Source organism: Fonsecaea monophora, assembly GCF_001642475.1.
Source record: "Fonsecaea monophora strain CBS 269.37 chromosome Unknown Scaff17, whole genome shotgun sequence".
In the NCBI taxonomy this organism is placed as follows: domain Eukaryota; kingdom Fungi; phylum Ascomycota; class Eurotiomycetes; order Chaetothyriales; family Herpotrichiellaceae; genus Fonsecaea; species Fonsecaea monophora.
In genome coordinates this window covers 302,308-330,200 of record NW_019173948.1, presented here as the reverse complement: position 1 = coordinate 330,200, position 27,893 = coordinate 302,308, and the positions used below count along the sequence as shown (strand labels likewise).

Genomic DNA, 27,893 nt, shown 5'->3' with positions numbered 1-27,893 from the left:
TATGTACGAGGTGACGGCGGCGAGGAAGTTGTCCGTCTCGGAGCACGGCGAGATTAAGCAGCGTTCCGGGGTCACGCTTGTGGATGCTTGGTAAAGCTGTCACGAAGAAGGGCTATCTCTTCGCATGTCGGGGAGGGGTATATTTAGGTTGGGTTTGGGGGAAGAGTCGGAGGATATATACATGTTTGAATCCATGTACTTGTTAGGGAGATGCTTTGTTTTTTTGAGGGGCGGAGTTGAGGAGTCGAGGCGTAAATGGTAAAGAGTCAAGAATCAAAGTCCTACACCTCAACCTATTGACATTATCTATATTTTATGTAGCGTACACAATTCATCTAGCATCTATTCTAAATCCTTGAAGAAGAGACTCTCAAATGCTGGCAGGTGGCATGTTTGAGTAAGTGGTGGCATGGCATGGCATAGCATGGATTCAGCCTCACCGTCTTCCCACCTTTTTCTGCCTCGTCCCGCCTCGCCGTCCACAGCCTGATTTCCTTTCCCTTTTCCTCTCCCAATTCCACCACCAATTCTATTCCTTCATGTACCATGCACGACCTCTGTCATCTTCTCATTATAATCCTCTTTCTTGAAACCCCTCTCCTTCCCTTCTGAGCGCATTTGTGTTTGTGTCTGAGTGTATGTTTCGCACCCAATAGATCCCCCAAACCCCCTCACAGCCTGACGACCCCAGTCCATCTCTTCCTCTCCCTCGCAGCTCTGCAGTAATGGACGAGAAACTCTTACCCTGGCCCGCTCCAGATTCTCCAATCACCCGACAGAGCGTGTTGCTGGGTTCATCGATCGACGAGACTCAGCGCGCCTTTGACGATGCAGCCCCGGGGATCTTCCTCCCCGCGGACTCGGGGCCGGAGTATTTTCGCGTGCAGGTGGGCGAGGTTGACGATATTGGTATGTTCCTCGTGTGATCCCATGTATGTGTCTTGGATACCCCACACATAATTACATATATGTGTATGAATATGTGGAATTTGAATCCATTGACTTGGAACGGCTATGGACGGTCCGATCCTTGGGTGGGACTGTGCATTACGTTCTTTTTTGCTTAGTCTATCTGTCACTGTGCCCGAAGCTGATTCGATACTGTGTCTTTCCTCGATAGGATTCAGAACATGTCTCCTCCAAAATGACCACGCCGTCGCAGAATTTCTGAGGGTGAGTGACTGGATGAGTGCAGTGGCAGTGGCGTGCATAAGGGACTCGACGGTAACATACAACCAACGCAAAAGGCTTCACGCGAGATCGAAATCAACACCACCAACAATGACTCGTGGACGGGCGCGGTGCCGACGTCGCCGAAATCTACATTCTTGTACGTTCCAACCTCTGATTACCACTTCCTCGCCAGGGACCACCCGCTTCGTGGAAAGCAGCAAATTCCTTCTAACAACCTCCCTCCCTGCTTGACAGTCTCCTGAATCCCACCTTCGGCTGGGGCCACCTGATGCTGTCCGAAGCGAGCATGCGTTCGATCCTGCGTCACGTCCGCGTCTTCCCTGCCTTTCTCAAGCATTTAACCGCCTTTGGCGAGAAAGACTTTGCCCGCGACGAGGGCTTTGCCGCGTATGACATCGCCGAGCACGTCGACCGGCTTGGGCGACGTCAGGGCTTAGGTATACCCCCCGTTAGACCCGAGAGACCTGAACAGGGCAAAAAAAAAAAAAAAGGTATGCGAGACGCTGATCCTTGTGGGTGCGCTAGAAACTTGCTTTCTGTGGAAGTACGTCCAGCGGGACGACGGGAATGCCCAACACCCATGGACCATTCGCCACGCCCTCGTCTACCAGAACTTCTTGTGCACGACCCAGACGAGCACGCATATTCTCGTCAGAGCGCCGACCCAGCTGACGAATCGCTTGAAACACAACTTCACCGCCTCGCCGGATTCTCGAGCTGCTACGGCGGCCGAATGGCTGGGTCTGCAAACCGTCTTGATATCATCAGGAACAGAGGACTGGCGGCACGCTCTGAACTATTATGATGAACAGATAACGAAGCTGGTGAGTTTTGCCTCCAACTGGTCCTGTAGACTGGTGTAGTGTCTGATGGAATGGTGTTTTAGTTCGACGTCCTCGTCATGTTCTCGATCGAGACGGACGCAGCCAGCGATTCCAAAAAGGTGCAGCAATGCATCAGTTCGATGAAGGACCTCACACACCTCGTCGACCAATTACTAAGAATATCGCACGTGCTCGCCCTCAACTCCACCATCATACACTGCATGACCAACGCCGCACGGAGATACGAAACCGTCGAGCGGCGTGATGCCTTTCTAGATCTCGCCGAATCCGTGCAGCTCGAGTATGACTTTCTCCGACGGCTGGCTGAGTCGTTGTTGGCACGCGGAAACAACCTGTCTCGCCAGGTTGGTTGACACCCCGGTCGCGTACGCACACGCTTCTCTGGACTCACTTGCTGACATTTACCAGTTGCAAGACATCATAGCGTTCCGAAACTCCGAGCTCAATAACAGGATAGCAACCGCGACGAGCACCAGCACCGGCGCGGTCGTCGAACTCACATCAAAGAGCTCTCACGAGGCTCGCATAGTCAAGGTGCTCACGATCGTGGCCCTAATATACGTGCCTGCCTCATTCGCCGCGGTATACGCACTCTCCAGCCTTTCGGGAATTCGCTTTGCTAACTCGGAACCAGGACTTCCTGCAGATGGGTTACGTCTCGGTGGACCAGGACCGAAACTTCCACATCGTGGCAAGCATGGACGTGTGGCTGTGGGTCATCATAGCGTTCCCACTAATCCTGCTGGCGCTCTCGGTCCTGCTTATCTGCGAGGTCTTGGGGAGGAGAAAAGTCGCCCAGGGAGCAGCGACGTCTAGCACGCCCGTGTTTACGAACATCGTCTGACCGATGCGGGAAAGCTAACTCCTGCTGGTGGAACTGCGGCTTCGGTTGGAAATACGTCGTGGGCCAACGGTGGGATCGCTCCAGGATATCATCTCCCTGCCATCCCGGACTTCTTGGATGAGGGCTGCAAAATCCGAGACGACTATAGTGCCGCGGTTAGCATGTTTTTCGCAGAGGCGGTAGAATGGGATCTCTCTCTCTCTCTCTCACCTTCTTCATGTCTCGTCTCGATCTTCACATCCCTAGTGTTATTGTCCCCCTGCCTGTAGATATTGCCTAGCGGATAATGCGCCGATCCGATCGGCAATAGGAGCTGACGATCGTTTGTGCGTTGCAGTTTCTCCGCGTGCGTGAAGAACCTCTCCCTCAAGAGACCGCGGAAGGTGATGACGCTGGTCGCGCCGTGGCGTTCAACCTCGACCGTCCCCAGGCGAGATCTCAGCGGCACCTGCAGGACCGCGGCGGGGTTTTGGAAAAAGACCATGAGTCTGAGCCCCGCGACGGGCGGCGCTGTCGAGGTCCCGTCGACATAGGTCATTCGCCTGCGTTTCCAGACCTGCACCGAAGCCGCCTCGACGCCGTCCCGGATCGGTGACAGGTCCCTGGAGAAGTCACGTCTGGCTGACACAGTGACCGGATGTCTCAGGCTGTAACATTGCCGCAGCTCGTCATCAGGCCCGCCGCCACCGCCGACGATCCCAAAGGAACGTGGTGTATATTGGACGAGTGCCATATGGAATTCCAGCAACCCGTTCTCAAAGTACAGATCTATCTCGAAGCCGTCAGCGCCCGTCCTCAAGATTCGACAGTGGCCACGGCCTCCGCCGCCATCAAGCAGCGCCGAATGGAGCAACCCAGTCTGCCCCTCGGGTAGCCTCTTCGAAATTATGTCCGGTCTGGAGGAGGCCTTCTTGAACCAGATCTTGATCCAAAACCCGCCCTTTTGGTGAAACAGCCTCAACCGGCACGGAATCCCCGTGTTTTGTTGTTGGGAGTCTGCAGTCACAAGGCGGACCCCTTCCAACGACACGAAAGAGGTCCCATTCGTATCCATGGCAACCTCGACGTAGCCCGCAGGAATATCCCGCAGGTCGTCATTGTTGGCTGCCAATAGCACGCCACTGGGGTCGTTTCTTGCAGCCAGGTAGTTGTTCAAAAGTAGTGTGAGGCGCTCGGCGACCTCGCCGGACGTAGGGCGCTCGGAGGGATTGATTTCGAGCATTTGCGACATTGTCCTAACAAGCTCTTCCATGTAGGTGTGCAAAGCTGGGGATTCAACGCTCAGACCGTATGCCAGAATCTTCTCGAGTTGCGTCGTCACGGCCGGGTTGAGGTCAGGTCCCGTGAACGTGTCGACGTGGTACGGGGCAACGTCGCCTCCAGTCGTGTGCATTTTGCGATCCTCATCGAACCCTGTCACTGCACTGACATTTCCAAGGCAGACATAGGTATATAATTGCACCATGATACAGGCCAGAGACCAGATGTCGTATTTGAAGAGATCGCGCGAGTCAAATTGTCCGTTAATGAAGGAAGGACTTGCGGAACTTGTATGACGAGATTCAAGCAGGTGGCGAGAAGGCATCGACTCGGGAGGTGCGTATTCTGGGTCTCCTCCGCGATAGCCGCCGTCTCCTCCGTACTGCTCTATGCCAATGCGGACGACCTTGATGAGCGCTTGGCCAAAGTCGGTGATCTTAAACGTCCCGTTCCAGGTGATGAGAACGTTCCTCGGTTTGAGATCGAAGTGGAATCCGACAATCTTCCGGTCATTATCCAGTGTCATTTGCGGATGGTGGATCGTGCACAGTCCTTGGGCCATGCCTCTGATGCCCAAACTGATCCAGTCGTCGGGAAACGGTTTCTGAGAAAGGTGGGGTGGGAGGTGACCGTGATACAGCAAGTCATGGAGATTCAAGTCCACATAAGGGAAAAGCATATTGATCTCATCCCCAAACGTGTAAAAAGCGATCAAATCTATCAGGTTTTCTTTGCCTTTTTTCTGTTGGCGGATCACGTCGAGAAAGTCTCGCTCCATCTGGACAGAATGTTCCAGTGTCTGGCCTCGAGTTCCTTGAATCATTTTCCGGGCAATATAGAACTATAAATGTCGGTTTGGGGAGTTTGTCATCGGGACCAATTAACTCACCTTCTGATCTGCTGAAGGCACTATCGATTGTGCTCCCGCATAGCTCTTGATCAGCTCTTTGACATCATCTCCAAGATACTCTGGGTGCACTTCTATTTTGGAGACTGTTCCAAACGAGCCGCTCTTGGGCGACCCTTCACTCAAAAAAGGTAGTCGAGTACCTGAGGGGAAGTTTCGGGCAGGGCGGTCAAGCGAAATCCGTTCCACTTTGAACATGGGCTTCGCATATCGAATTCGCTCCCTGACATCCTCGGCAATGTCCTCTTTACCATCGAGTGCGTCGATCCCTTCATCCGAGAGCAATGTCCTATACAGTCGGTAAAGCTGGGATATCTGATCCGTGTAGAGGAGGACCGCCACGATAATCTTTGATTCGTCCCTTCCACCCATAACTGCATCGATGATCCTGGTCCTTTGGCCGCCGCTGTAGCCTTCGGATGGAGTAGCTCTTTCATACACACAGCTTCGACATGCACACTCTGTCAGTTCACACAGCATGTCTCTGGTCACCAGTTCAAGAACAGCCGAACGGGGGAAGAACAGCTTTGGTTCCAGTTCGATCAGCTTTCCCAGAGGCAAAGGTCGAGGATCCCTGCTGCGGGGATCGTGGACGACAGGTGGTTCGGCCTTGAGATACAATTTGTAAAGCCATTTTTGACATGCGTCGTCGAACTCGTCGTCTTCCCTGCCTTGACCTCGACGCAAGGAACGGAGTATATCCATATATGGATACCGTGGAGTTGCGTCTCGGTCAAGACAGGCAAGGCTGAAAGAGGAAATCTCATGCGGCAACGTGGACCCACCCGATCAGGGGTGGTGCTTGTGCTGAATTCAAAATATGGTTGACGTTCACATGGGCTTCGATACTTGTGGAAAGTTGACCGCTGCAATGGGAGACTCTAACGATCAAGACAGATACTTGACATACACAGGACTGCGCAGGAGACTTGCGATAAGGACAACTCTTTCAGCTAACCGCCGAGGCTGGTGCCAAGACTTTGTTCACGTGACTGTGAGGACTCAATGAGAAGGACAGGAGGGGTAAAGGCGGCATCGCCCTTTCCTAGAACGGCCTAGTCTAGACCGGGCAACTGTGGCCTTGGCATTTTTGATCCCACAACCAAATTCCGGGAACTTTGGCCCTGCGTTTTTCGAGAAATTGCGCGCAACTTCAACTTTCTTGACACCTACCTTTCTGAACTCTCAAATCAGACAAGTTCCCTCAGCAAAACCGTCAAGATGTCCACCGCCGAGCTCGCCAGCGCCTACGCTGCCCTCATTCTTGCCGACGACGGCATTGAAATCACCGTACGAAGTCCCTCGCACAATAAACTTGAGAATATCGATTGAGGGGGGAAGGGGACATCAGACTAACACTGTGTGTTTGACGTGCAGGCCGATAAACTCAACACCATCATCAAAGCCGCCGGTGTCGACGACGTCGAACCCATCTGGGCTACCCTCTTCGCTAAGGCCCTGGAAGGAAAGGATGTGAAGGATCTGCTTCTCAACGTCGGATCAGGTGGTGGTGCCGCGGCCGCTGCCCCGGCTGGTGGTGCTGCTGCTGGCGGCGCTGCTGCTGCCGAGGAGGCTCCCAAGGAAGAGGAGAAGGAAGAGGGTACGTCTTACCAACGAGATATTCTGCTGTCCCGCGCAGCATCCCTTGGTCTTGGGGCAAGGACATGTACTGACAATGCCACCACAGAGAAGGAAGAATCCGACGAGGATATGGGTTTCGGTCTCTTCGATTAAGCGCCTGGTTCGCCTCGAGTTTGTTCTCACACTGCCGCCTATTCTCTACTACCTCGACTTCTTCCAAACGTCAAATCGAAAAAGTCTTGTCCGTGGCATGCACCGATGCACATTGCGTTCGCTTTGCTATACCGGTGAATTGCCCCTGAGGCAGGGAAACGGCATCAAGACCAAAGAGCAATTGACATTTTTAATGGAGTATCAAATTCCAGGGGAAACAAAAGTCGAGAACACCGGTCCGGGACGAGCGATGGCCAGCTAAGACTCATGCGGACTTATATCCGAGCCAGACAGCACATTGAGAGAATTGATACACCAATGTCAATTAACTCGTTTCAACATTTGCGTGATTCTGCGCCATGGGTGAATAGTCCGGTGCGCCCACCAGATGCGAAGATGGTGGTGTCTGTACGCGGCCATGTTCGTTGCACATCTGCGTAACCGTGACGCCGGCGCCATTTTTGCAATCGTTGTGAGAGATTTTGGATCTCAGTGATCCACCAAACCAACTCCCCTTCTCCCTCTCCTTGTATGCTCTGTCCCAAAACCCTCTTGCTCCCTCGGGACAAGGCCCTTCGTATTCAGATTGCTTTTCTCTGCCTCCATCCTCGGCCTCGCTGATACCCCTCGCGCTTGAATCTCCACACTTTCTCCAACCGTGCGATTTATACTCTCCCATCACTTTCAGCCTTTCAACCCATCCCACCCCCCCTGCTGCTTGTGGAAACTATTATGATGAGACACAATTGGACCTCGCTTCGTGACGTGACCTATACCGAGACCACTCGCCGCACTCTGTGAAACTTGGCCACTCTCCGACGACAAGGGTGAAGGAACCAAAGATGACATTCTCGTATGGCATTGAGCACTTCGAACCGGCCTTTGAGGGACGCGACATCCCATATATCAGCTGGGGCCTCCGCTTCGATGAGGCCTGTGCGTACCACGTCGCCAACACGGTCAAGGCGAGCAGGGTCTACATCATCGCGTCCAAGTCGCTGTCGAACAACACGGATGCGCTGAAACGGCTGCAAGCCGCCCTGGGCGACAAAGTCGTCGGAGTGAGGATCGGCATGGCCCCCCACACGCATTGGAACGAAGTGCTCGAGATCGCGCAGGACGCCGCGCTCAAGAACACCGACTGCCTCGTCACCCTGGGCGCCGGATCGCTCACGGACGGGGCCAAGGTGATCGCGTGGATGCTCGCCAACGACATCGCCACGTCCGAGGGGCTGGAGAAGTTGTTGTCTGAGGGGCAAAAGGCGTTCAAGGACCCCGTAGTCCGCCAGATCGCCATCCCCACGAGCTTGTCCGGCGGAGAGTACCGGTCGATCGCGGGCGTGACGAGGGACGACGGCAGTAACCAGAAATGTCTCTTTGAGCCGCCCGCCCGGAACCCGAGCATCGTGGTTCTGGACCCAGAGCTCACCACCACCACCCCAGAGCGGATCTGGCTGAGCACCGGGGTCAGGTCGGTGGACCACTGTGTCGAGGCGCTGTGCAGCCTGTTGTCGAATGAGAAAGGCGACGCCGAGGCCGAAAAGGGGCTGTTGACACTGGTGCCGGCCCTGATCCGGACGCACAAGGACCCCGGCGATCTGGACGCCAGGTACGAGACGATGCGGAGCGTGATCCAAGCCATGAGAGCCGTGGAGACCGGCGTGGCTCTCGGGGCCAGCCACGGCATCGGGCATCAGCTGGGCCCCCTGGGTGTGGGGCACGGGGAGACCAGCTGCATCATGCTCCCCGCGGTGTGCAAGTGGAACGCGAAAGTGGGCGCCAACGTCGAAAGACAGGCCCACTGCAAGCAGGTGTTGCTCCGTTCGCCCGTGGTCAAGGAGCTGTTGGAAGCCAAATACGGCTCGGGACCGCAGGATCTCGAAAAGGTCGACCTGGGGGACATCCTGGACGTGATATTCCGGGAGATCGGCATGCCGCGGACGTTGAAGGAGGTGGGCGTCGGGAGAGACAAGCTGGATGGGTTGGCCGTCAACAGCCTCAAGGACCATATGAGTCTGACGAATCCGAAGCCCCTCACGGAGAAAGAACAGGTCATGGAGATATTGGAGATGGTGGTTGAATAAAACCGAGGCGTCTTCTTACATACTTTGGCCTGGTGGCACGGAAACACCAGGGAAAGGCGTAGGTGCTGCACATAACCTGGTATCAACATGTCTTCCATGAACATTGTTCCCCGTTCCTTTTCTGCTTGGCTCAGCGTAGATATTCTTCTCTTGATCTTCGCCTAACCACCTTTTTGGGCTCTCAGCAAAGCGCCATCTCGGGTTTGATCTTCCCCAGTACCACAACTTCTTGGACATGTCAGGAAGCATCAAAACTCGGCGAGAGAAGATCCTTGCGCCTTACGTCAGTGATTTTTTATCAAGTGATTGAACGCGATAGTTTGTCCAAGAGACTTACAAGAAAGAGACAGAGAGAGAGAGAGAGAGATTGGGAAACAGCGAGCAACCTTCAGACCCTTCTCCTTCTAGGTATGGCTATCTTGGGCATGTATCTTACCCAATGATTGGTTCATTATTCCCCAATTTGGAGTGGACACAGACACCCTCGCCGAACTTAATGCCACGAGTCGTGACCATCAGGAAGACCAACGGACAACTCAGGCGAGGGTCGAGATCACTGAGGTTTGTGCAGGCTACCACAGAGACCCGTTTGTGTACGAGTGTTAAGGAGGCTAAGATTGTTGAAAGAAACAACCCCGGATTTGATTGGTCGTAAGAGATATCGCGCCTTCCGATTTGTGAGACGTTACATATCTACCAAATAAGTTAGACCCAGAGGTAGATGATTTTGTCTGAACTGGGTAGGCCCAACTCCACTCATACGCACTTTCCTTTCACACTTGATACGGATTCAGTCCATCCCTGACACTGAATTGGCACATGCACCAGCATTTCGTGGAGCAATGAGCGAGCCAAATATTGTCCAGACACCACCGGAGCCGTTCATGGTGCTGACGCGATGGTCCATCCTGCGGCCATCCAGCTATATGACGGGCTGGATCCTATATCATTATTGATGTCGTTGAGGACTGAGAAAGGAAGGGCAAATCCAGGGATGGCCATGGCACAGAGGAAGACAAGGGAGCTTAATGCTACCCATTGACGCTTCGAGAGCCGAGTCGGTCCCTGGGATGGATCGAGAACGGTATGCTCTTCGGACGCAATGCTGATATCCGTGGCAGCCGGAGCAAGCTCATAGTGGCTGGTATCAGCTTGTGCCTCGAGGTCATCCATATTGAGCAAAAGTCCTCTAACAAGAAGAAGTTCAAGAACAAGATGTCGAACGAAAAGGTTAGAGAGCGCAGCGCCACTATTTCATACTGTTGGCCACCTACCAGGAGGAGCTCTAGCGCAAGTATATACACATCGACAATATCCCCCGGTCTCGTCTACGTGGTGAAGAGGACTTCATCTTGGTCATCTTGATGCAGATACTAAACCATCATCGCGGGTGAAAGAGGGAAACGAGATACTGGATGACGACTCTATATCACTCATCATTATTTCTTAGTGCTGGGTTGGCTTGCATAAATACGAGGAGAGTAGCGAGCGGTCTTGTCTTGTAGGTACACAGATATGTAAAGCCCCAATTTTCCCCTTCGACATTGATTCAGAAAATCCAAGGATGTTGTTGGCAGTTCGTATCGAGCCTGAGGGAAGTCCACCAAAAAAAAGGGCCCGGTAACGGTAACCTCAAAAGCCCTCCCATGTACAGAACTGTGATGAAGGGCATCAAGACTGCAGCCCCTGAACCCGCGTCAACCAATATTCCCTCAATTGCCCACCTTGATAAAGGCTTTCGACTCCAGCCACTTGCCGAACCACACGACCCAGGCATCGATCCGTGAGAAATAGTCGGCGGCCCAAAGGACAACAGTGGTGGTGACCAGCATCCCCGGGAGTCCGGACCAGTAACCATCGCCGAGGTGCGCAGCGCGCCAAGGTTCAACGATGGGCTCGTAGAAGCACCAGTTGACGATATCATGCATGACGTAGATGCCGAACGAGATGTCCCCGAGATACTGAGAAAAGCTCAGCTCGAAAGGAATCTGGAGCATGCGGCAATTATCCAGGGCGAAAACCAGGAGGCCAGCTCCGATGCTGAGCCAGAAGTATTCACTGAGGTCGAGGGGGTACCACCACGGTATAACCTTGCTGAGGTAGTCGAAGGGGAAGGGTCCCTGATAGCTCCATCCGTCTGGCGGCTGTCCGAAGAGAAAGAGTGCCACGACCACTAGAAGACTGCACCCGACCTTGGTGAGGATTTTTCTGCTAGTTTTGCGACCTGGTGCTGCTTCTTCGTTCTGCCGCTGCGGAAGAGGCACAGGGTGTAGGCGTTCTGGATGGCGATCGAATGAAAGATCCGCTATCATCAAGCCGATCAAGAACAGGGCCGCATAGATAGTCCACCAGTAGTAACAGAGAAGTATAACAAGAGCACAACAGATCCTGCGACCTCTCGTAGAGAAGAAGGCAGCGACGCCACAAAATGAGAACAGCACTATGCTGCCTCTGAACTCGACAGGAATAGTCCACATCGGGTCGAGGTACTTTGTGCGGAAGACGCTTGGATACCACCAGCCTTTGATATCGGCAAATGGATTAGTGGTCGAGCCGAAATCCCAGAACCAGTCCCAGATCTGACCAAGGAAAGTCCCCTGACGAAGATCTCCTCGACACCAGCCGAAATACGAGGCCAGGGCGACGATCAAAGAGCCCGTGCCGGTCGGAATGAACAGTCGAAACCAGCGTCTGAACGTCGATGAAGCCAAAGCCCGAAGGAGGTCTGGCTGCTGATTGCGCATCATCTTGAGAAGTCGGTAGCTGAGAACGTATCCGGAGATGACGAAAAAGACTTCGACCATGGCACGGCCATTGAGAAGCCCGCGAACGACCGGGAGCTCGAGAAGCCACGTTTTGTTGTAGTACATATGAAATCGGAAGACAAGGAGTGCCGCCCAGCCTCTCAGAGCATCAAGGTAAGCTGTCGGATGCAGTTTCTTCGGTCTTTTCAATCCGCCTGGCCGCAGGAACCGTGGGAGTGCGACTAGGAAGCCTGCGAGGATCAGAGACGCCATATTCTTTGGCTTCGTCAAGTCGTCTCTTGACCAGATCTTCCAATTTTGCGGAAGCTCCCATCTCGATGAGATCCTCCACCCGGGCAATCGATACCATTTTGGCAAGGGGTATTCATGAATCTTTTCCATGTCGATGTCTGAGAGCTCAAGATCGTCCATGTGATCACTCGTGCGGCTATCGGATGGAAGAGGCATATACTGCTCCATCTTGGTTAGATGAGCAAAGGAAATTCCGGTGGTAGTGTCTGCACGCGAAACCAAGGGAGAACTCGAGGAAACCTCACGAGAAACACGCTCAACAGTAGAAATATTCTCACATTACAGTAGGAGTAGGATGAAGTTTTGGTAGCAAGAGATGGAAAAATTGAAAGTCCTACTGTTTGCGCTTAGACCACATTCCTAGTGACAGCACTGAGGTAGGGACCAGTTGGACAACGCGATTAGCCTGTGCGGAGAATTTCGGACAGAATCCATGACATTTTTGTAACTTCATCCCTTGCTGACTTCCAATGAGTTGATTTGTGCGGTGCGTAGATGCGTCTTGCGAACTTCTGGTGACGAGAACAAAGTGAGCCTAGCATCGGACCACATTCCACTGCCCTAGTTGAGCGCGTCCGTAATTCTTTCCTCCTACGTTCAGGAAAAGATGGCTTTCAATCAGCTCGAGAAGGAGGAGAGAGATATAGATGGAAGTAGTGAAATGGCAAAGTGGCGAGATATGACCTGATGCGACAAGGGTTAGTGGGCAAGGGCTCGTCTTCTCCAGATCGAGATGCGCCTTTCATTGACTTCCCTACCGTTTCGCAGGCTTTTGATTTCTCGTCTGCTGTGAGGAGCGTCACTCTGACAGCTGTCAACCTCGATGGTGGCCAATAGTGGGTAATGGAGGGAGGAACACTGTGACCACTGTGACCACTGGATTTTCATTTGTGCCCATCTCAGCGAGCTCTTTTCCCTACGTCGCACCTGTAGAGAATGCACCACAGTCACAATGTCACTTTAACCACGATGGATGCCTTTCTCGCAGAGCACGCAGTCAGTGCATGATCATCGTATGCCAAGTATGGAGCTAGATGGGCAAGGGGTCGACTCCAGAGCAGTCTGTTTCATATCCGAGGACGTGGTTCTGGTTGTGGGTCTTTAGCCATGCGTGTCTCGTGGCTCATCTCGACAAGCACACGGTATGTGCTTGCTGTTCCATTTTGAAGATTGTGCGCAGCATTTCTTTTGAGGCTTGTTCGGACGATTGCCGTCGCGGACTCTGGACATGGGGATAAGCCATATTTTTAAGGTTGGAAACAGGAGGCTCTCTGAGCGTCATGGACCCAGTCAAGGAGGGGCTTGTTCAGTTCGTATCTCGGGTTCCGACACGAAATACGCAGAGGTCGCAACCAACTTCGGACTTTTCGGGTGCGACAGAACCCATGGTTGCAGAGATGCGGCCCAGAAAGGGTAGTAAGACAACCGGAAGCAGTCCGAAGAGAAGCCATCTTATCTCAGCGCAGGGATCCAAGTTGGTTGAATACAAAGTGAAGGAATTGAATTCATCCATGGCCTGCACTGCGTGTGCGATGCGAGGAATTGAGCCGAATTAAAACATCCTCGGCACGGAGGAAATGTTCTTCCGGCTTCGACTCTCCGACTCCCAACTTCCCTCTCGCGCTCTCAATCTCGACTTTGATATCGCAAGGATATGCTCCTTAGGATGATCCTTGACCACCGGCACAATACAAGTCCTGCATATCCATCTTAACGCTACCAAGGCTTAAGCAAGACTACGGAAAACTCCTTCCGCCTTGTTGCCCAGGTTCGGTATTGCTTGGGCTGGTGGGTATAGCCTTGTCCTAACCGCTTTCGGGCTCAGCTTGCGAGATCACACCACAGCATCCAATACCCTTTTGCAATGAGCAATGGGGGAAAGAGCCTTCTTTGACTTGTTCCGCCGTCATTGGGTTATGGTAGTCACCCTGGGTCGACGGTCCAACCACATGGCATGCGTCTCGACAGACCCGAGTTGGGCAACGAGAGGCCTTTTCTTAGATCTCGAGACGAAAACCATGTGTATCCACCAGAAGCCGCCCTATCGTATGCCTCGTGTTTTGCCTAGACCTTGCGCCCAGGGACGGATTGTCATGTCCCAATCCTCCGTATTCGCGTCTCTGGCAATCCGAGAGAGAGCCTTGCTTTGCAGCTCTCGTGCCGTCGGCTCCTGGTTTCGTTGGTGCCTGGGGATCCATCATGTATGACTCTGAGTACATATAGGTGTATCTCTGTATGGGTCTTTTCTTCTTTGACTCCTTCAAAAGCCGTGCGAGTATCACCATTGGTATCCCCCGTTGTTACTCTATCATCTTTGCCCATTGTCTAATCCTCGACCCCCCCAGGCTTGTCCTGAGCAATGGCTAACAACAACGACAACTCGACGTTTTTTCTGCCCCTAGCCAACTGCACCGATGTCACACCCCGATGTCCTGTTGAGAACTCGATCTATGGCTATTTTCCTTCGATCGGGCAAATGCCCTCTTCGTGGCCCTTTTCGCCATGTGTGGCGCCCTACAACTTCTCTGCGGCATCCGCTACAAGACATGGACGTACCTGATTGCCATGTTGCTGGCCTGCGTCGACCAGGCGCTCGGATACGTTGGCCGTGTGATACTGCACAACAATCCGTTCGACAGAGTGGGCTTCCAGATCCAGATTTGCTGTCTGATCTTGGGACCTGCCTTCAACTCTGCCGCCATCTACCTGGTTCTCAAGCACATCACCCTTGCTTTCGGGCCACAGTACTCCAAGATCAGACCGAACTGGTACACATGGATTTTCATCACCGGAGACCTCATATCCCTGATCATCCAGGCAATTGGCGGCGGCATGGCTGCCACGGCCGACGACAACCAATCCCAGCAAGACACGGGCGACAACTTGATGATGGCCGGTATTGCCTTCCAGGTGGTCACCTTGATCTTCTTCGGCAGTGCTGCGTCGTGGTACGTCTTCAGCCGCTGGCGAGGGCGCGACGAACCCCTATCCCGCGAGGCGAGCGGCTTTCTGAGTGACAGGAAATTCCGGCTCTTTGTGTACGGCTTCATCGTCGCCTACGTGGCGATTCTGATTCGGTGTATCTACCGTATCGTCGAAATGGCTGGTGGGTGGGCGAACCCAGTGATGCAGTTTGAGCCTGCCTTTATCGCGCTTGATGGATGGTATGTATTGGCCGATTTTCCATTTCCTCCTATCGTCATCTCTAATCACTTCCATGTCCTCCCCAATCCTGCCATACCGAGTAACCAATCTGAGAATCCGCAAGACTGATGTTCGAGCTCTTTTCTAGCATGGTCATCATCGCCACACTGGTCCAAACCATCCTGCACCCAGGGTTTTGCTTCCCCCGCCTATCAAGCGCATACGTCCCGCCTCAGTCGACGTCGAGCGTGTCCGCAGCTCCCAAGGAGTACAATCCGTCAAGCATGCTCTCGACACCTCCCGGCGAGTCGGTCGAGATTGAAAGGGAGAAGCAGGGTACCAGGGAGGAGGCTTGAAAAGTTTGGCCCCGGACGGCCAAGTTTACAAATCACCTAGCAAGGATTCTGATACGGCAACGGTCTCTTACGGCATTACCCGCATTATTCCTTTTGTTTTTGGATACCACGACAAACAACACCCTGTCGTCATCTTTTCTGTCGTCAACAGCCTCAGGAACTCTTCGACGTCCAGAAACAGAGGGTGCTTCCAGCACAATCTCACCTCGCGCTACACCCCTGGACGTGTGCGACCTGAAGGTTCCAAACAGATAGAAGTGAGGAAACAGCCACTCCGTTCGCAGACCAAGCTATTATTGCGGAGACTCGTCCTTGCCAACGCAACCTACAGATATCGTGGCTGAAGACAAGGATACCTTCCTGAAAGCATTGACAACGACGCATCATCTATCCCCCCCATGGATCATGAGTGACAACGGATAACGAACGCCAAGGTCCCATTCCATTTGCGCAGATGGGACATATCCCAAGATTCTTTTCTTTGAAGAGCAACTTTGAAGTTGTCTCGGCGCTTTGGTGTTCCCGAGTTTGCTCATATTGGATGTCCTCAATCCTTCCCCCCCTCGAAGACCAAGACATGTCATGGACTCGGACAGAGGACCATGCAACTTTCCTTTGCTTACATGTCATGCTTGTATGGTTCTGCCTCTTTGCCTGTTTTGGAGTTAGAGAGCATTTGGTGCGTGTGCATAGAAGGAAAAGAGTTCCGGGATAGAATTGAGAGATATGTACAACAACAACAACAACAACAACAACAACAACAACAACAACAACAACAACAACAACGCCGATAAAATCAACAGCAACAATAATGATACGAGGCGGGCAATGAGAATAGAGGGTTTGATACCGTGATACTACGAAATACTGTCATCCACAACATTTCCATTCCCATTTCCATTTCCATGTACTTTCCACGTACATAGATCGACGAATAGACATGTGTATTTGGCAGGTTGACAGGTTCGGTAGATGAAGGACCGTGCAACACCCAGCGCCAGCTTGACATGCCAAATTCCACCAAGGGCGATGCCGGACAGGAGAACGTCGTTGGTATCATCGCCACCGTTGATGCCACTGTCTCTTTCGCCGTCACGATCCTGGTCGTCGCCGTCAAGGCCATGGTCGAGGTCGTTGTCATCGTGGTCATCATGGTCATCTTCTTTGTGGCAGTCGACACCACGACCTCCGCTATCGCAGTTACGATCGTCATGATGGCCGTGGTGCACAAGATGTACAACTCCAGGGGACGGACGGGTGGACGGGTGGACGGGTAGATAGGTAGATGACAGCGAGATACACTCCAGACAAAACTCGTCTGCAACGATATAGACGGGGCGGCGAACTGCGGACAACAAAAGAGCGAATGAGAGGGGGCCCCGGGGAGGGGAGAGAAACTCTGGTTCGAATGCGATGGCACGTAATCACAACAGAGGATGTGCTGTGGTAGATCATTAATGTACGTGGTCGGCGGCGACGACGACATCGTGAGGAGACCGTCATGGCGATCAGAGTGAGAGACACGGTGGCGGGGGCGGCGACGAGGACTCTAGCAACGCACTGACGAGAAAAGCAATGAAGAAGAAAACATTGTGAATGTTGTTGACATTTATTGCACTATTGTAGTGCCTCGGTGTGCCTCCTTGCGTTGTCATCTTGTCATCTTGTCTCACCCAAGCTCTAAACACGCGAAACCCCCAAGGGGAACTTGCCGTGAGGAACGGCCTCTCACTTCTCCTTGGCCTCGTCCTCCTTCTTGCCAGTGGCCTTGTTGCCACCAAGACCCTGGATCTGCATGGCCTCCAACTCGCCATACCACCCACCCATCCCCCCGATGTCAAACCCGAACCCCTGCTCTCTGGCACGAGCGTTCGCCTCCGTTCCGGCCCTGCTGGCCCTCATCCGAGCGGCCTCGGCAGCACGTTGCTGGCGGACCGCGTTCAACGCGTCGTCGCGCCCGATTGTCAATGCCTCCTGCGTCGCCCTGGTGGCAGTGGCACGCAGAGGTTGCTCTCCGCGTGCCGCCGCCACCGTCTCGGAATGTAGAAGGCGCTGTCTGGCCTGCGCGAAGGCCGTGCGGCGAGCCGCAGCAGAAGGGAAGTTGGTGTTGACAAGATCCTGGAGCTCTTGGTAGAGTCGGTTCTTGGCAAGGCGTTGGGTGGCAGTCTCACGTGGTTTTGCGGCACGTGGCTGTTGAGGAGTGGTGCTGGATCCTGCAGTCGCAGCAGAAGCTTGACGACGACAAGGGCGAACACGAGGAGGTGGTGCAGTGCACTCAGTCCCAGGCGCATCAGTAGCAGTGACAGCCATGGCAGTGGCAGTCGTGGCAGTGGCAGTCGTGGCAGTGGCAGTCGTGGCAGTGGCAGTCGTGGCAGTGGCAGTCGTGGGAGTAGCGGTAGTAGCGGTAGTTGCGGTAGGAAAGTTAGCGCCGTGTCTAGCTAAGCGTTCACGAATTCTTTCATGACGACGAGCTCGGATAGTCTCCAGATCAGGGTAACCAGATCGAGTGCCGGCAGAGGTATGACCAGTGGTGGCAGGACCAGGAATTGGAGGACCAGTAGGAGTAGGACCATCAGCGTCAGTGAACATGTCGGTGTGGATGACGGATGCAGCTGGGAGTCTCGAACGAGCGCGAAGATTCAACGGATCGTCATCTTCGGCAGTGGAGTTGTTCGTGGCAGAACCATGAGCACTAGTAGACCATTTCGAACGACGATTGCGGAGACCATACGGATCTTCATCTGTGCGTGTGTCGTTGATGGAAATATTTCGAGCACCAGCAGTCAAAGTAGCAACATGGTCATCAGGAGTGACAGTAATGTTGCGACCAGTAGGGGCAGTGCGAATTCCAGCAGTCATGGTAGCAAGAAGTTCATCAGGAGTGACAGCAATGTTGCGATCTGTGGCAGCAGTGGCGGCAGGGAGAGTGATGTTATCTTTGTTGACCTGTTTGCCTTTGACATCTTGAGCAGTGGACTCGACTTTGGTGACAGTGGACTCAGCAGCAGCGTCATCCTCTCTGGTATCTTCTTTGTCATCTTCCAAGTCTTTGGCACTTTTGACAGCGACATTCTTCTTGGTGTTATGATCTTTGTCAACTTGTTTCTTCTCAACAGGTTTGGAAGCGACATCCATGTCGGCGGCATTGTCTTTGTCATCTTGTTTCTTCTCAGCCGGTTTGGCAGTGTACTCCATGTTGGTGGCATCTGGTTCAGTAGCTTTCACTTTGCCTTCACCTTTGTTCTTGTTGTTCTTGCGGCCAGTCTTTTTTGGTTTACCCTGGATGAGAAGGTTCTGCTCATCAGCCATGTTGTTCATTCTGACGGCGATGAAGAATTCGAGAGGTCGAGGGTCGATGTCAATGGTCTTTCCGTTTCTGATGGCAGCAGCGATCTCGATGATGCCGATGCAGGTGAAAGGACGGTAGTGTTCGACGTAGGTCTTGAAAGGAATGTCGACAGCTTTGTGGTCTGGGTTACGACGGAGGAAATCCGCACACTGAACCGCCCAGTCAAAAAAGAAGTCGACAATGATGCCAATCACGTCAAATTCGTCGAGGAAGGATGGAGAGTCAATGACGTCCTCAAATTCAACAGGATTGGTGCCTTTGACAGGTCTCTGACTGGTGAAGAGGCCGATGAATTTGTTGGTTTTGATAGCGTGAACAATTTCAATCTTGATGTCCGTGTCAACACGCCACTCTCTCTTGCCAGTCGACTGGTCAACAGTCAAGTAAGCAGTGGTGAAGAAGTGACGAAGGAGATCTCGAGCGGCGTCTTTGCTCCTCTCAAAGGTGTGGAAAACACGCTCTCCGAGTAAGCAGGCCTGCCAAAACGAGACGAGTTTGTGTCAGTAATGAGCAGACTCTGAAATCGCTGTCACTCGCTGTAACATGGGTAGAAACTCACAACTTGTCTGTAGTCGTCGCCCAGATCGATCTGTTGAAAGGTGCCACTCAAGATGGTAGGATTGGGAGCGTTTGAAGTGTTGACAAAAGAATTGAGTGCTCTGGCGACTTGCGTGGGCAAAGAAATTGAAGGCCTCTCAGCGGTGGTCTTGGCCGATTCTTCCGTAGATGATTCCGGAACCTGGTTAAAGAAGTCCTGAGTAATGCGAGCATGGCGCGCAGCCTTCTTTGAGTTGTTCTTCCCCATCGCGCTTCGTGGTTGAACGATTGGCAGCGATCGAACGCGGGTTGAGGGTCTGCGAAGGACAGTAGAAGCGCGACAGTGAACGGTCCGACGAAGACACTTTTGAAAAGCGTTGAGAATTTCGTGGATGCCATAGCTTGGCGCTGGCGACAGTGTGCTCACCCATCTTTTCTGCCACACCCGCAGTGAAGACGAGTGAGCACACTGTTGACCATGCCATACTGTGCTGTAGAGGCGGAGGATATGATGTCGACATTGGTTTTGGTCTGGGGAAGTACTAGCGCCTTGGCAGCCTTGTCCAGCCTTGTCCAGCCTTGTCCAGCCTTGTCCAGCCTTGCCAGCTTGACCACCTCTCACTGCCTCAATGTCCTCTTATCGATCACCAGACCGCAGCCAGACCTACCTTTCCCTCCTCTCGCAGTCCACACCAAGAGCCGCTCAAGAAGTCATGATGTGTCTCAGGAGGGCCTCAACCGAATCGCGAGAACAATAAATGCTTTGAGATTGAGCGGACACTCTTCACCTACCCAAATCTGGTTTGTCCGGGATGGCACCTACCTACCTCCTTTGTGGCGGACGTACTCTTCAGATGAGGATGCCGTTCGTGAAACGCCACCTCCGTCCAGTCTGAGTATCCACAACCTGCGGACCCCTTCTGGTCTCGTCACGGATAGCTTGTTAGGAACGATTTGAGAGAACTCGTGCATTTTTGAGAGCCCATCAACTGCATCATTTCATTGACATCATTACAGGGGTGGTATATCTGGGCTCATCCAAAGCCCTCCACTTGCACCCTTGTTGCTGTCCGCCGTGGTCGTCAGGATCATGGAAACAAAGTCTATCAAACAACCGAAACCCGTTTCTGATCATCAGGCCAGTCCAAAAACGAGAAGCCATAGCAAAAGGGGAAACAACGAGCAAAACTGGGGATATCATCGCAAGATCAAAGGCGCACAAACGAACGTCAAAAACAACCTCAGTCACGGGATCAGCTACCCATGTACATCTGCTGTGCCCCAGGGTTCGAAAAATCCATGCCAGTGCCACTAACGTAGCCGTCAGATATGTCTTCGTCATAATACTCTCCGCCGCTTGATGCATCGAAGCCTGCTCTTCCCATACCGCCGACATCGCTAAGGTCTCCTTGGTCGTCGACAGTCGAAATTTGCGACCAATCTATGTTCTGCAATGCAGGATACTGCTGCAGAAGCGCTGCGGGCAATGCGAACCCACCAGCACCTGTGGTGGGATCCATACCTATCATCATCGGTTGAGGAAGGGGTTGTAGCCCGCCCTGGTGTGCAAAATGTGCCTGCTGCTGTTGCTGCTGCTCCATCATCGCTCTGTTCTGCCTTTCTGCCTTCTCTTCCTCGAGGAGTGGTTTGATGCAAATCCGTCCGGCTTCACTGCGGAAATGTCGACCAAGTGCATCTGCCCTTGCGAACCGTCTCCCACAACCCCAATGCTGACCCGGTGTTGAATGGAGCTCGCCTTTGCAGACGAATTTCTTCTCTCCGCTGTGCAGGCCTTCATGACGTTTTCGATCATGCTGCCGTGCAAATGCTTTGCCACACACTGTACAGACGAAGGGTCGTTCATCGGTATGAGTCCGCAGATGCGATCGTAAATTATACGCTCTTGTGAACCGCTTCGGACATAGATTGCATTGGAACGTAGCGGGATGTTTTTGGACCCTCGTATTTGACCCGGATGGAGACGCGTTTGGTCTGGTGGGATCGGCGAGATCGAGGATATAATCCCTGCTTTGACCCATCGACGAGGTACTGGCTCGGCGATTCTTGTCGATTCGCCCAGATTGCACACCCGGTCCAGGAGATGATTCTCGAGACAGCGATTGGCCTCTTTCAGGGGTGCTAGACCGGACAGAAAGACTGTTGCGGTTGGCGTTGGTCGCGGTCAGCCCTGGCGAACTCGATCTTGACAGAGGGCGTGTGAATGTGACGTCGGATTTGCTTCGGTTGCGGCCCCCTAGATCTCAGATTAGCTTTCTTCACATATCATAATCGGGTATAGAGGAGCATACTGTTGTTGGACGGAGGACTCAAGGCACCTTCCGTAGTCTCGCCTTGCGGTCCAAAGCTTTGCTGTCTCGACACCGGTGCCGGCTCGATGTTGATGGTTGGAGGTTGAAACTGGTCAGCCTGACCAATGTCCGAAACGACCGACGTATTCCGTATATGATTACTCGGAACAACGGGAGGTTGGTATTGAGGTGGTTGTGTAGTATACACGTCGGGTACGGGGATTCCGAGAGGTTGACCCAAACGCAAGCCACTCCCATCCAGTCCAAGACCCTGCTGGTTGCCTTCCATGTTGGGCATCAGCCTCGGAGATCGGTACGGAGCCTGGTCGCCTAAACTGAAGCTTTCCATGCCGAACGCATTACTTGTGTCCGGTTGCGCGGGTAGATACGGCGAGTGATTGATGTCGCCTCCTGTGTTGTGCAATTCTGAATGAGACAGATACGGGGAATGATTTGCGGACGAAATATCGCTATGTTCAGAGGGTGCCCTCCGGTGCTGTTGAAAACTCAAGCCAGAATAGGCACTGGACGGATCGAGGGAAGCGTTTCTTGAATGCTGAGGAGTGTAGTACTGGCCATTTGTCGACGCAGGCGAACCCGGTTGGGACGAGTGATTTTCTGGAGGATGCAAATTCGGGGACTGATGATCCTGCGGCGGAGATAGCTTGCTCAATTCTGCCGGGTTCACATTGGTTTGGGAATTCATGTCGTAGGCTTGGTTCAGTGAATAGGTCTGGTTGTAATCGCCGGATATATCCTCGCTCTGGTACATGAAGTCCCCGCTGTTAAAGGGCTGACCCAGCCCCTGGCCCCCGAACTGATTGTCTGAATAGATGTTCTGATATTGGCCGTTATCATAGAAACTTGGCTCGTTTGGGATGGATTGGAGGCCGCCTTGTTGCTGAGAAGCAAGGAACGGGTTGTTGAAGACGTTGCCAGAGGTATTAAACTTGCCGGTGGTCAGAGCTTGTTGAACAGAAGGGTCTACTCCTGGTACAATGCCGGGGTAGTGGTTCGGGGAAGGCTGAGGGCTTATGTGCTGCGCATTGCCTCTCGAGGGAGATCTCCCTCGAGAATTGTCCATCTTTTTCAACACAACCCACTCAGGCACAATCCACCGATTTAATAGAGGCGCGGAGAAGGGGCCAGATGGAAAGGATTATGAACCGCTTGGGGCTGGCTGTCGAGAACGATGGTTCCTCTAGGAGTATAGACCCGTCGTGGGGCCGGTGTACGGTTCGAGATCGGACTCAATTGGGAGTCAGAATATGGTATGTAAATACACCTTACGAACTAGTCTGTGGCGCAGTAAGTCAGAGAAGATGCCTTTATATGAATGCGTGGTCGGATCAGGCTGGGGGCCATACTCAGCCGCGCAGTGAGGCTATGCCGCAGTTCGGATGATGATGATATAAGTACTTGTAGAGCGCCGTGAACAATTGGAATTCTCCAGACACAGTATTGTCTGGTCAGTGCGACACCGATCAAAGTGCGAAAATGAGCCGATACCCTTCGCGGTGGTTTCGGGATGAGGTCTTTGGTGAGTGTGATATAATAGCGGGCGGCGACGAGCTGGCGAATTGAGCGAGTTGTGGGGATGGCGGCAAGTTCAAGACGTCTACAAATGATGACGACGGCGACAATCGTACAAGCAAAGGCAATACAGTCGATAGGAAGGTGAAAGATGTATAGAGATTGGATAGCGACGAAATATGCAGTATACCGGAGTGGAAAGACGCAGCGGGATGGAGGAGTGTGAGGTATGTAAGTGTGAGATGCAAGATGCGAGATACCGGAATGGGGGGTGGGAAGAGGGAGGGTCTTCTAAAGAAAGGTGGTTAACGAAATACACTTGAAACGAGCGAAGCGCCACGCCGGGAAGCCAGTCTGAGGGCTCCCATTGGGTGTTGGGAGGTCTGCCCTAGGTACCATCGACTAGCCGGGGCCCTCTATTTCTCTAAGTGTGTGCGAAAAGGCAGCCGAAAGATCCCTGCAGAGCTGCAGAAGAGCAAAGCCCAGGGACGGTACCTAGTATCTACAGTACCTGGCAATGCTTGGGGCCCTACGAGGTACACCTACGCATGGAGTATAGGGATCCTGGGGTACCTAATTACCTCCCATCACCACTCTTAGGTACAAGTATCTCTATGATGAAATAAATACCCCTACCTTGCTCCCACTGTCGGCCGCTCGTCGTCAATCACTCCACCTGCCCTCCCATCCACCCATTCATTCGTCCATCCGACCATTCATATTCTGAGCAATCGACCAGTGACTCAAAAGTGAGAGGCGTGGAAGCCCCAAATCAAGCTAAATTAACAAACCTGCCAAATTCCACACAAGGAGATTCTTGCAACATGATAGCATACCCCCCCCAAATCCACATCTTCTGACGAGTAGAAGCCTTTTTTGAGTCCTTGGGTTGCCTTTTGGTGCAGCGAGTCGAGTTTCTACCCGTGATCCACATGCCACCCGCCTCGGGTTAAAATACTAGGAGCCACAATCACCTGGTGTGGCCTTGGGTTGAGCCGCCCCTCCTTCCCCTTGGGCCCTGGGCGGACCAGAATGACCGACAGCACCGAGTGTGGGAGAGTGTGTGTCTGCCTTGCTTTGTTAACATACCAGGTAGGTACAAGTGCTGGTATTGGTTCTGGTACTGGTGATACATATGGGGTAACTTACCTAAGTAGTCGTTACTTATTCAGGTCACTTTGTGTGCCTTGCCCGCTTCCTTCCTGTTTCCTGCTTCCTGCTTCCTGCTTCCTGCTTGATGATGTCGTGAATCCATAATCTAATACTATTGTACCGAATATCTCCGTGTCTCCCACAGATCCATGACTATAAGTATAAGAGTGACGCTAGCCCGCCTGCTTCAGTTCCTGGTGCCTGGCATGGTCATCGACATCAAGACATTGGCGTCATATCCTCCCCCTAGTCTTTTGTATGGGGCCAAGCCAGATACAGACCGACAAGCACCCGAGTATCTCGTACAAGGTCCTTGTATCTCTAACTAGTACATATGTTGTGGCTGTGTAGTGGGTGCCTGCCAAGCTATTCTGTCTCTACCAAAACCCGACCATCATAAAGGCCCATTTACAGTACCAGTGAGGACTTCATTTTGATGCCGTGTTCCGTGACTTGATCCCACTTGGTGTGAGAACCAAATGCTGTGGTGTCTCTGGTGTGTCTCCAATCAAAAGAGAATGCATCATATTCCATACTGCAAATCTTTAGTCTTTTCATTACCGCCGTCCTTGTGTGGTTCTTCTCCTGCTTACTTTTTTTTGGGTCTTGTGTGAGAATTCTTTTCTATTTTACACCAGTTCATCCAGCCTTTCAACAAAGGGATAGAAACCTGAGAACCCTGATATGTGCCTGCTCCAAAGTCGGCGCTGCTTCTTCTTGTTGATGTTGTAGTTTCCTTTTTTTCCTGCTCCTCGTTGTTCGAGGTGATGCCGATAGTCTTGATGCCGCGGACGCCGGAAACACCCTGCTCCCCAACCCAAAAAATGCTGCCATAGATAACACCCTGCTGACCCTTTTACATACCGAGGAAAAAGATGAGGAAACAAGGAAAGATGCTATGCGCAAAAGTGATCGTGATCCGTCGTCAAAGGATTTTAGCCTTGCCTGCACCGCCTGTTTTGGTGACGGCAAGAGTTGTCTTGGTCATTCTCCTCGAGCCAACAGATGCCAGATAGAGGAGGGTCCAGACCTCGAGCACAGAGGAATACCTCTTGTTCCGTGCTGACAGAGCAGAATCTACTAATGTAGGTGGTCAAGCACGGAGGGTTGGTCGTCGAGATCCGTGACATTTAGATCGCCCAAGCGATAATCTTGATCGGCATTTTCAACCTAGTGAGACGTCAGCGTTCACGTCAAGAGAATATCATATGCCTGGAACACGTACCACAACAAAGCACCTTCATCATCTTCTGGAAAAACCCAGGTTGCTGTTCCTGTTGTTGTGTGGTTCGGCCCTGGTTATTCTGCAAGGCCCCTGTTGCGGGGCTCGTCCTCGCCTGCTGGTTCACCAAGTTGGCGTTGCTGTTTTGGAACTGCGCCTGAGTACTTGCTGGAGGCGTGTTCATGTCCAGTTGGCCCGCTAGGCCACTGCTTCTCTTTGGGAGATTGCCCCCGGCGGCGCCGCTTGTGCGATCTCGAGCGCTCTTCCCCATGGCCGCTACTCCCGGCTTCGCTGGTGACCCTGGGGGCGGGGGCTGCGCTGCGTTTAAACGGTCGGCCGATATTGCTGCTCGATCTCGCGTAGGTCGTTGACCATCTGAACCTCGGACGCCAGACGCCCCGTGCAATGCACGAGCAGAGGCATCGGCCGGGGGATTGGTGTTGTGCAGATGAAGTTGCGACGGATGTTGTTTAACAGCCTCCCATCCGCGACCGCCGTTCAACTTCATCCAGTCATATTCACCATCCTCCACCTCGCCCGTGTTCTTGAGCGCTTGAGTGAACAGATCCCGGAGGAAGTCGTAGTCCGGAGTGTCCTCGAAGCCCAAATTACGGACATAGCTGAGATATTTGTTAAACTCCTCTGTCACGCGAATCAGCAAACAAGTTCTGAAAGTTGGAGACAATCAGTCGGTGGTTTCTTACCCGGAAACCCTTCGCATAGATCCTTGATAGCTGTCGTCTGCTTCTTCTCACCAATCTTCTCGTACTTTTGTTTGTTCGTGGCTGCCTTCAGGCCCTGCCATGGCAGCCCACCTCTCAAAAAGTACATGAAAACATGGCCCAGAGCTTCCAAGTCGTCTCGTCGTGACTGTTCTCGTCCCAAATGTGTATTGATACTCATATAACGTGCAGTGCCTGATAGCGATTTTCGTTCACGATAAGGGATGTGTTGCTTGGTTTTTGGATCTCTATATTGTTTGGCCATTCCAAAGTCGACGACGTGAATGACGTTAGCAGCCTTGGTCCCTGGCCGGCCAATGAGGAAGTTGTCAGGCTTGATGTCGCGGTAAATCAAGTTCTTTTCATGGATCGTCTGTACTCTCGACAGCTACCAACAAGTTAGCATCAGCAGTTGTTTCGGAGGGAGAGTGTTTGGTACCATCTGCTTAGCAACCATCACTACTGTTTTGATCGAGAAGCGTCTGTTGCAGTGGTCGAAGAGGTCTTCCAAACTTGGGCCAAGGAGATCGATCACAAGAATATTGTGGAGGCCCTCTTGGCCAAAGTAGTAGACATTGGGGATGCCAGCTGGACGACAAAATCAGTTTTCCCAGGTACAGAAACTCATAATAGGATAGGTGTAGCATACGGCAGCCGACCAGGATTTTGTATGTCCTGTATTCATCGCGCAGCTGAGGGGCATCACTCTTTCTTGGTTCCTTTTTTTCGCCATTTCGTTAGACCGGTAAACAATGATGGTCGTTCCGACAACATGACACTCACAAACTTGATTGCTACTTGTTGGTTGTTGAGTAGATTGGTGCCTTCAAAAATGACACCGAAAGAGCCCTCTCCTATTTTCTTCCCGACGCGATAGTGCACCCCAACAACGTTGGAGGACGACGAGGCCATGGTTGTGACGAATAATTCAACTGACTAAGTGGTATACCGGGATAGCGAGGAGTGAACTTGTTCGGCAAGAATGCTATTCTGCAGAGAAGGTAGGGCGTCGGAAGGGCTGTGTAGGTACAAAGTGCGAACGATGCCTTAGGGCGGTTCACACCTCCGCCACCGCGGTGACTGCAACAAATCAGTAAACACGCAACAGTACTTTTGCAAGTAGCAAGAAGTGGGAAGACGGGGCCATCTTACGCTTCTAAAGAGATCAAGCAAAGCTATCGGATCATGCGGCGGGATATTGTGGTGATCAATGGAGGATGAGGATAGGGAAACACCATCTGCAGGATGAGTTGGGTTTCTCGACAAGGAGTTCAGTCAGAATCGAGCAGCTCCTGCCAAGACTGCGCAGGGAGCCAGCAATGGCTGGATTACTCTTCTGGCTCAATGGCTACAACCGCAGCCTGCCACCCACTGGAAAATGTGGAACCTGGCACCCTTGCACCCTGGGATCAGGAACCCTGACTTGGCGCCAGATATCAGCACCTTTGGACCTTTTGCTGATGTCAAACTTGGAGGGTTGATCAGGACATGTGAGCAAGCGATATATAATGAGGGAGTCATGTACTGCACACGATGGACAACAAGAAGGTGAGAGATTAAGTGGGAGGAGGGGGGGAAAAGGAAGAGAACCAGTAGTAGTAGAGACAATACGAGTGTGCCTAGTACATAGCATTTGGTGAGTGTG

General features: G+C 52.7%; 9 protein-coding genes across 9 annotated transcripts; 4 read left to right on the top strand and 5 right to left on the bottom strand.

Annotated features, from left to right (window-relative positions):
* Positions 1-725: 725 nt before the first annotated feature.
* On the top strand, positions 726-2,883 carry AYO21_03511 (hypothetical protein; the record flags this gene model as incomplete). Its single annotated transcript, XM_022653485.1, has 8 exons — positions 726-909; positions 1,121-1,173; positions 1,248-1,330; positions 1,429-1,631; positions 1,720-2,018; positions 2,081-2,383; positions 2,448-2,621; positions 2,674-2,883. 8 exons carry the CDS (start codon positions 726-728, stop codon positions 2,881-2,883), a joined length of 1,509 nt encoding a protein of 502 aa, XP_022514295.1.
* Positions 2,884-3,025: 142 nt separating this feature from the next.
* Positions 3,026-5,755, bottom strand: AYO21_03510 (hypothetical protein; the record flags this gene model as incomplete). The annotated part of the gene is made up of 2 exons (XM_022653484.1): positions 3,026-4,984; positions 5,033-5,755. 2 exons carry the CDS (start codon positions 5,753-5,755, stop codon positions 3,026-3,028), a joined length of 2,682 nt encoding a protein of 893 aa, XP_022514294.1.
* A 516-nt stretch (positions 5,756-6,271) lies between these two features.
* On the top strand, positions 6,272-6,784 carry AYO21_03509 (60S acidic ribosomal protein P1; the record flags this gene model as incomplete). Its single annotated transcript, XM_022653483.1, has 3 exons — positions 6,272-6,340; positions 6,428-6,650; positions 6,738-6,784. The coding sequence occupies 3 exons, from the start codon at positions 6,272-6,274 to the stop codon at positions 6,782-6,784; spliced, it is 339 nt and encodes a 112-aa protein (XP_022514293.1).
* An 842-nt stretch (positions 6,785-7,626) lies between these two features.
* Positions 7,627-8,868, top strand: AYO21_03508 (hypothetical protein; the record flags this gene model as incomplete). The annotated part of the gene is made up of 1 exon (XM_022653482.1): positions 7,627-8,868. The coding sequence occupies one exon, from the start codon at positions 7,627-7,629 to the stop codon at positions 8,866-8,868; it is 1,242 nt and encodes a 413-aa protein (XP_022514292.1).
* Positions 8,869-10,580: 1,712 nt separating this feature from the next.
* AYO21_03507 (hypothetical protein) lies at positions 10,581-12,092 on the bottom strand (the record flags this gene model as incomplete). The annotated part of the gene is made up of 1 exon (XM_022653481.1): positions 10,581-12,092. The coding sequence occupies one exon, from the start codon at positions 12,090-12,092 to the stop codon at positions 10,581-10,583; it is 1,512 nt and encodes a 503-aa protein (XP_022514291.1).
* A 2,334-nt stretch (positions 12,093-14,426) lies between these two features.
* AYO21_03506 (hypothetical protein) lies at positions 14,427-16,701 on the top strand (the record flags this gene model as incomplete). The annotated part of the gene is made up of 3 exons (XM_022653480.1): positions 14,427-15,088; positions 15,217-15,404; positions 16,388-16,701. 3 exons carry the CDS (start codon positions 14,427-14,429, stop codon positions 16,699-16,701), a joined length of 1,164 nt encoding a protein of 387 aa, XP_022514290.1.
* A 451-nt stretch (positions 16,702-17,152) lies between these two features.
* Positions 17,153-19,578, bottom strand: AYO21_03505 (hypothetical protein; the record flags this gene model as incomplete). The annotated part of the gene is made up of 2 exons (XM_022653479.1): positions 17,153-19,249; positions 19,333-19,578. The coding sequence occupies 2 exons, from the start codon at positions 19,576-19,578 to the stop codon at positions 17,153-17,155; spliced, it is 2,343 nt and encodes a 780-aa protein (XP_022514289.1).
* Positions 19,579-20,563: 985 nt separating this feature from the next.
* AYO21_03504 (hypothetical protein) lies at positions 20,564-22,703 on the bottom strand (the record flags this gene model as incomplete). The annotated part of the gene is made up of 2 exons (XM_022653478.1): positions 20,564-21,564; positions 21,620-22,703. 2 exons carry the CDS (start codon positions 22,701-22,703, stop codon positions 20,564-20,566), a joined length of 2,085 nt encoding a protein of 694 aa, XP_022514288.1.
* Positions 22,704-25,384: 2,681 nt separating this feature from the next.
* Positions 25,385-27,160, bottom strand: AYO21_03503 (hypothetical protein; the record flags this gene model as incomplete). Its single annotated transcript, XM_022653477.1, has 6 exons — positions 25,385-25,474; positions 25,543-26,168; positions 26,231-26,636; positions 26,688-26,836; positions 26,898-26,967; positions 27,032-27,160. The coding sequence occupies 6 exons, from the start codon at positions 27,158-27,160 to the stop codon at positions 25,385-25,387; spliced, it is 1,470 nt and encodes a 489-aa protein (XP_022514287.1).
* Positions 27,161-27,893: the final 733 nt, after the last annotated feature.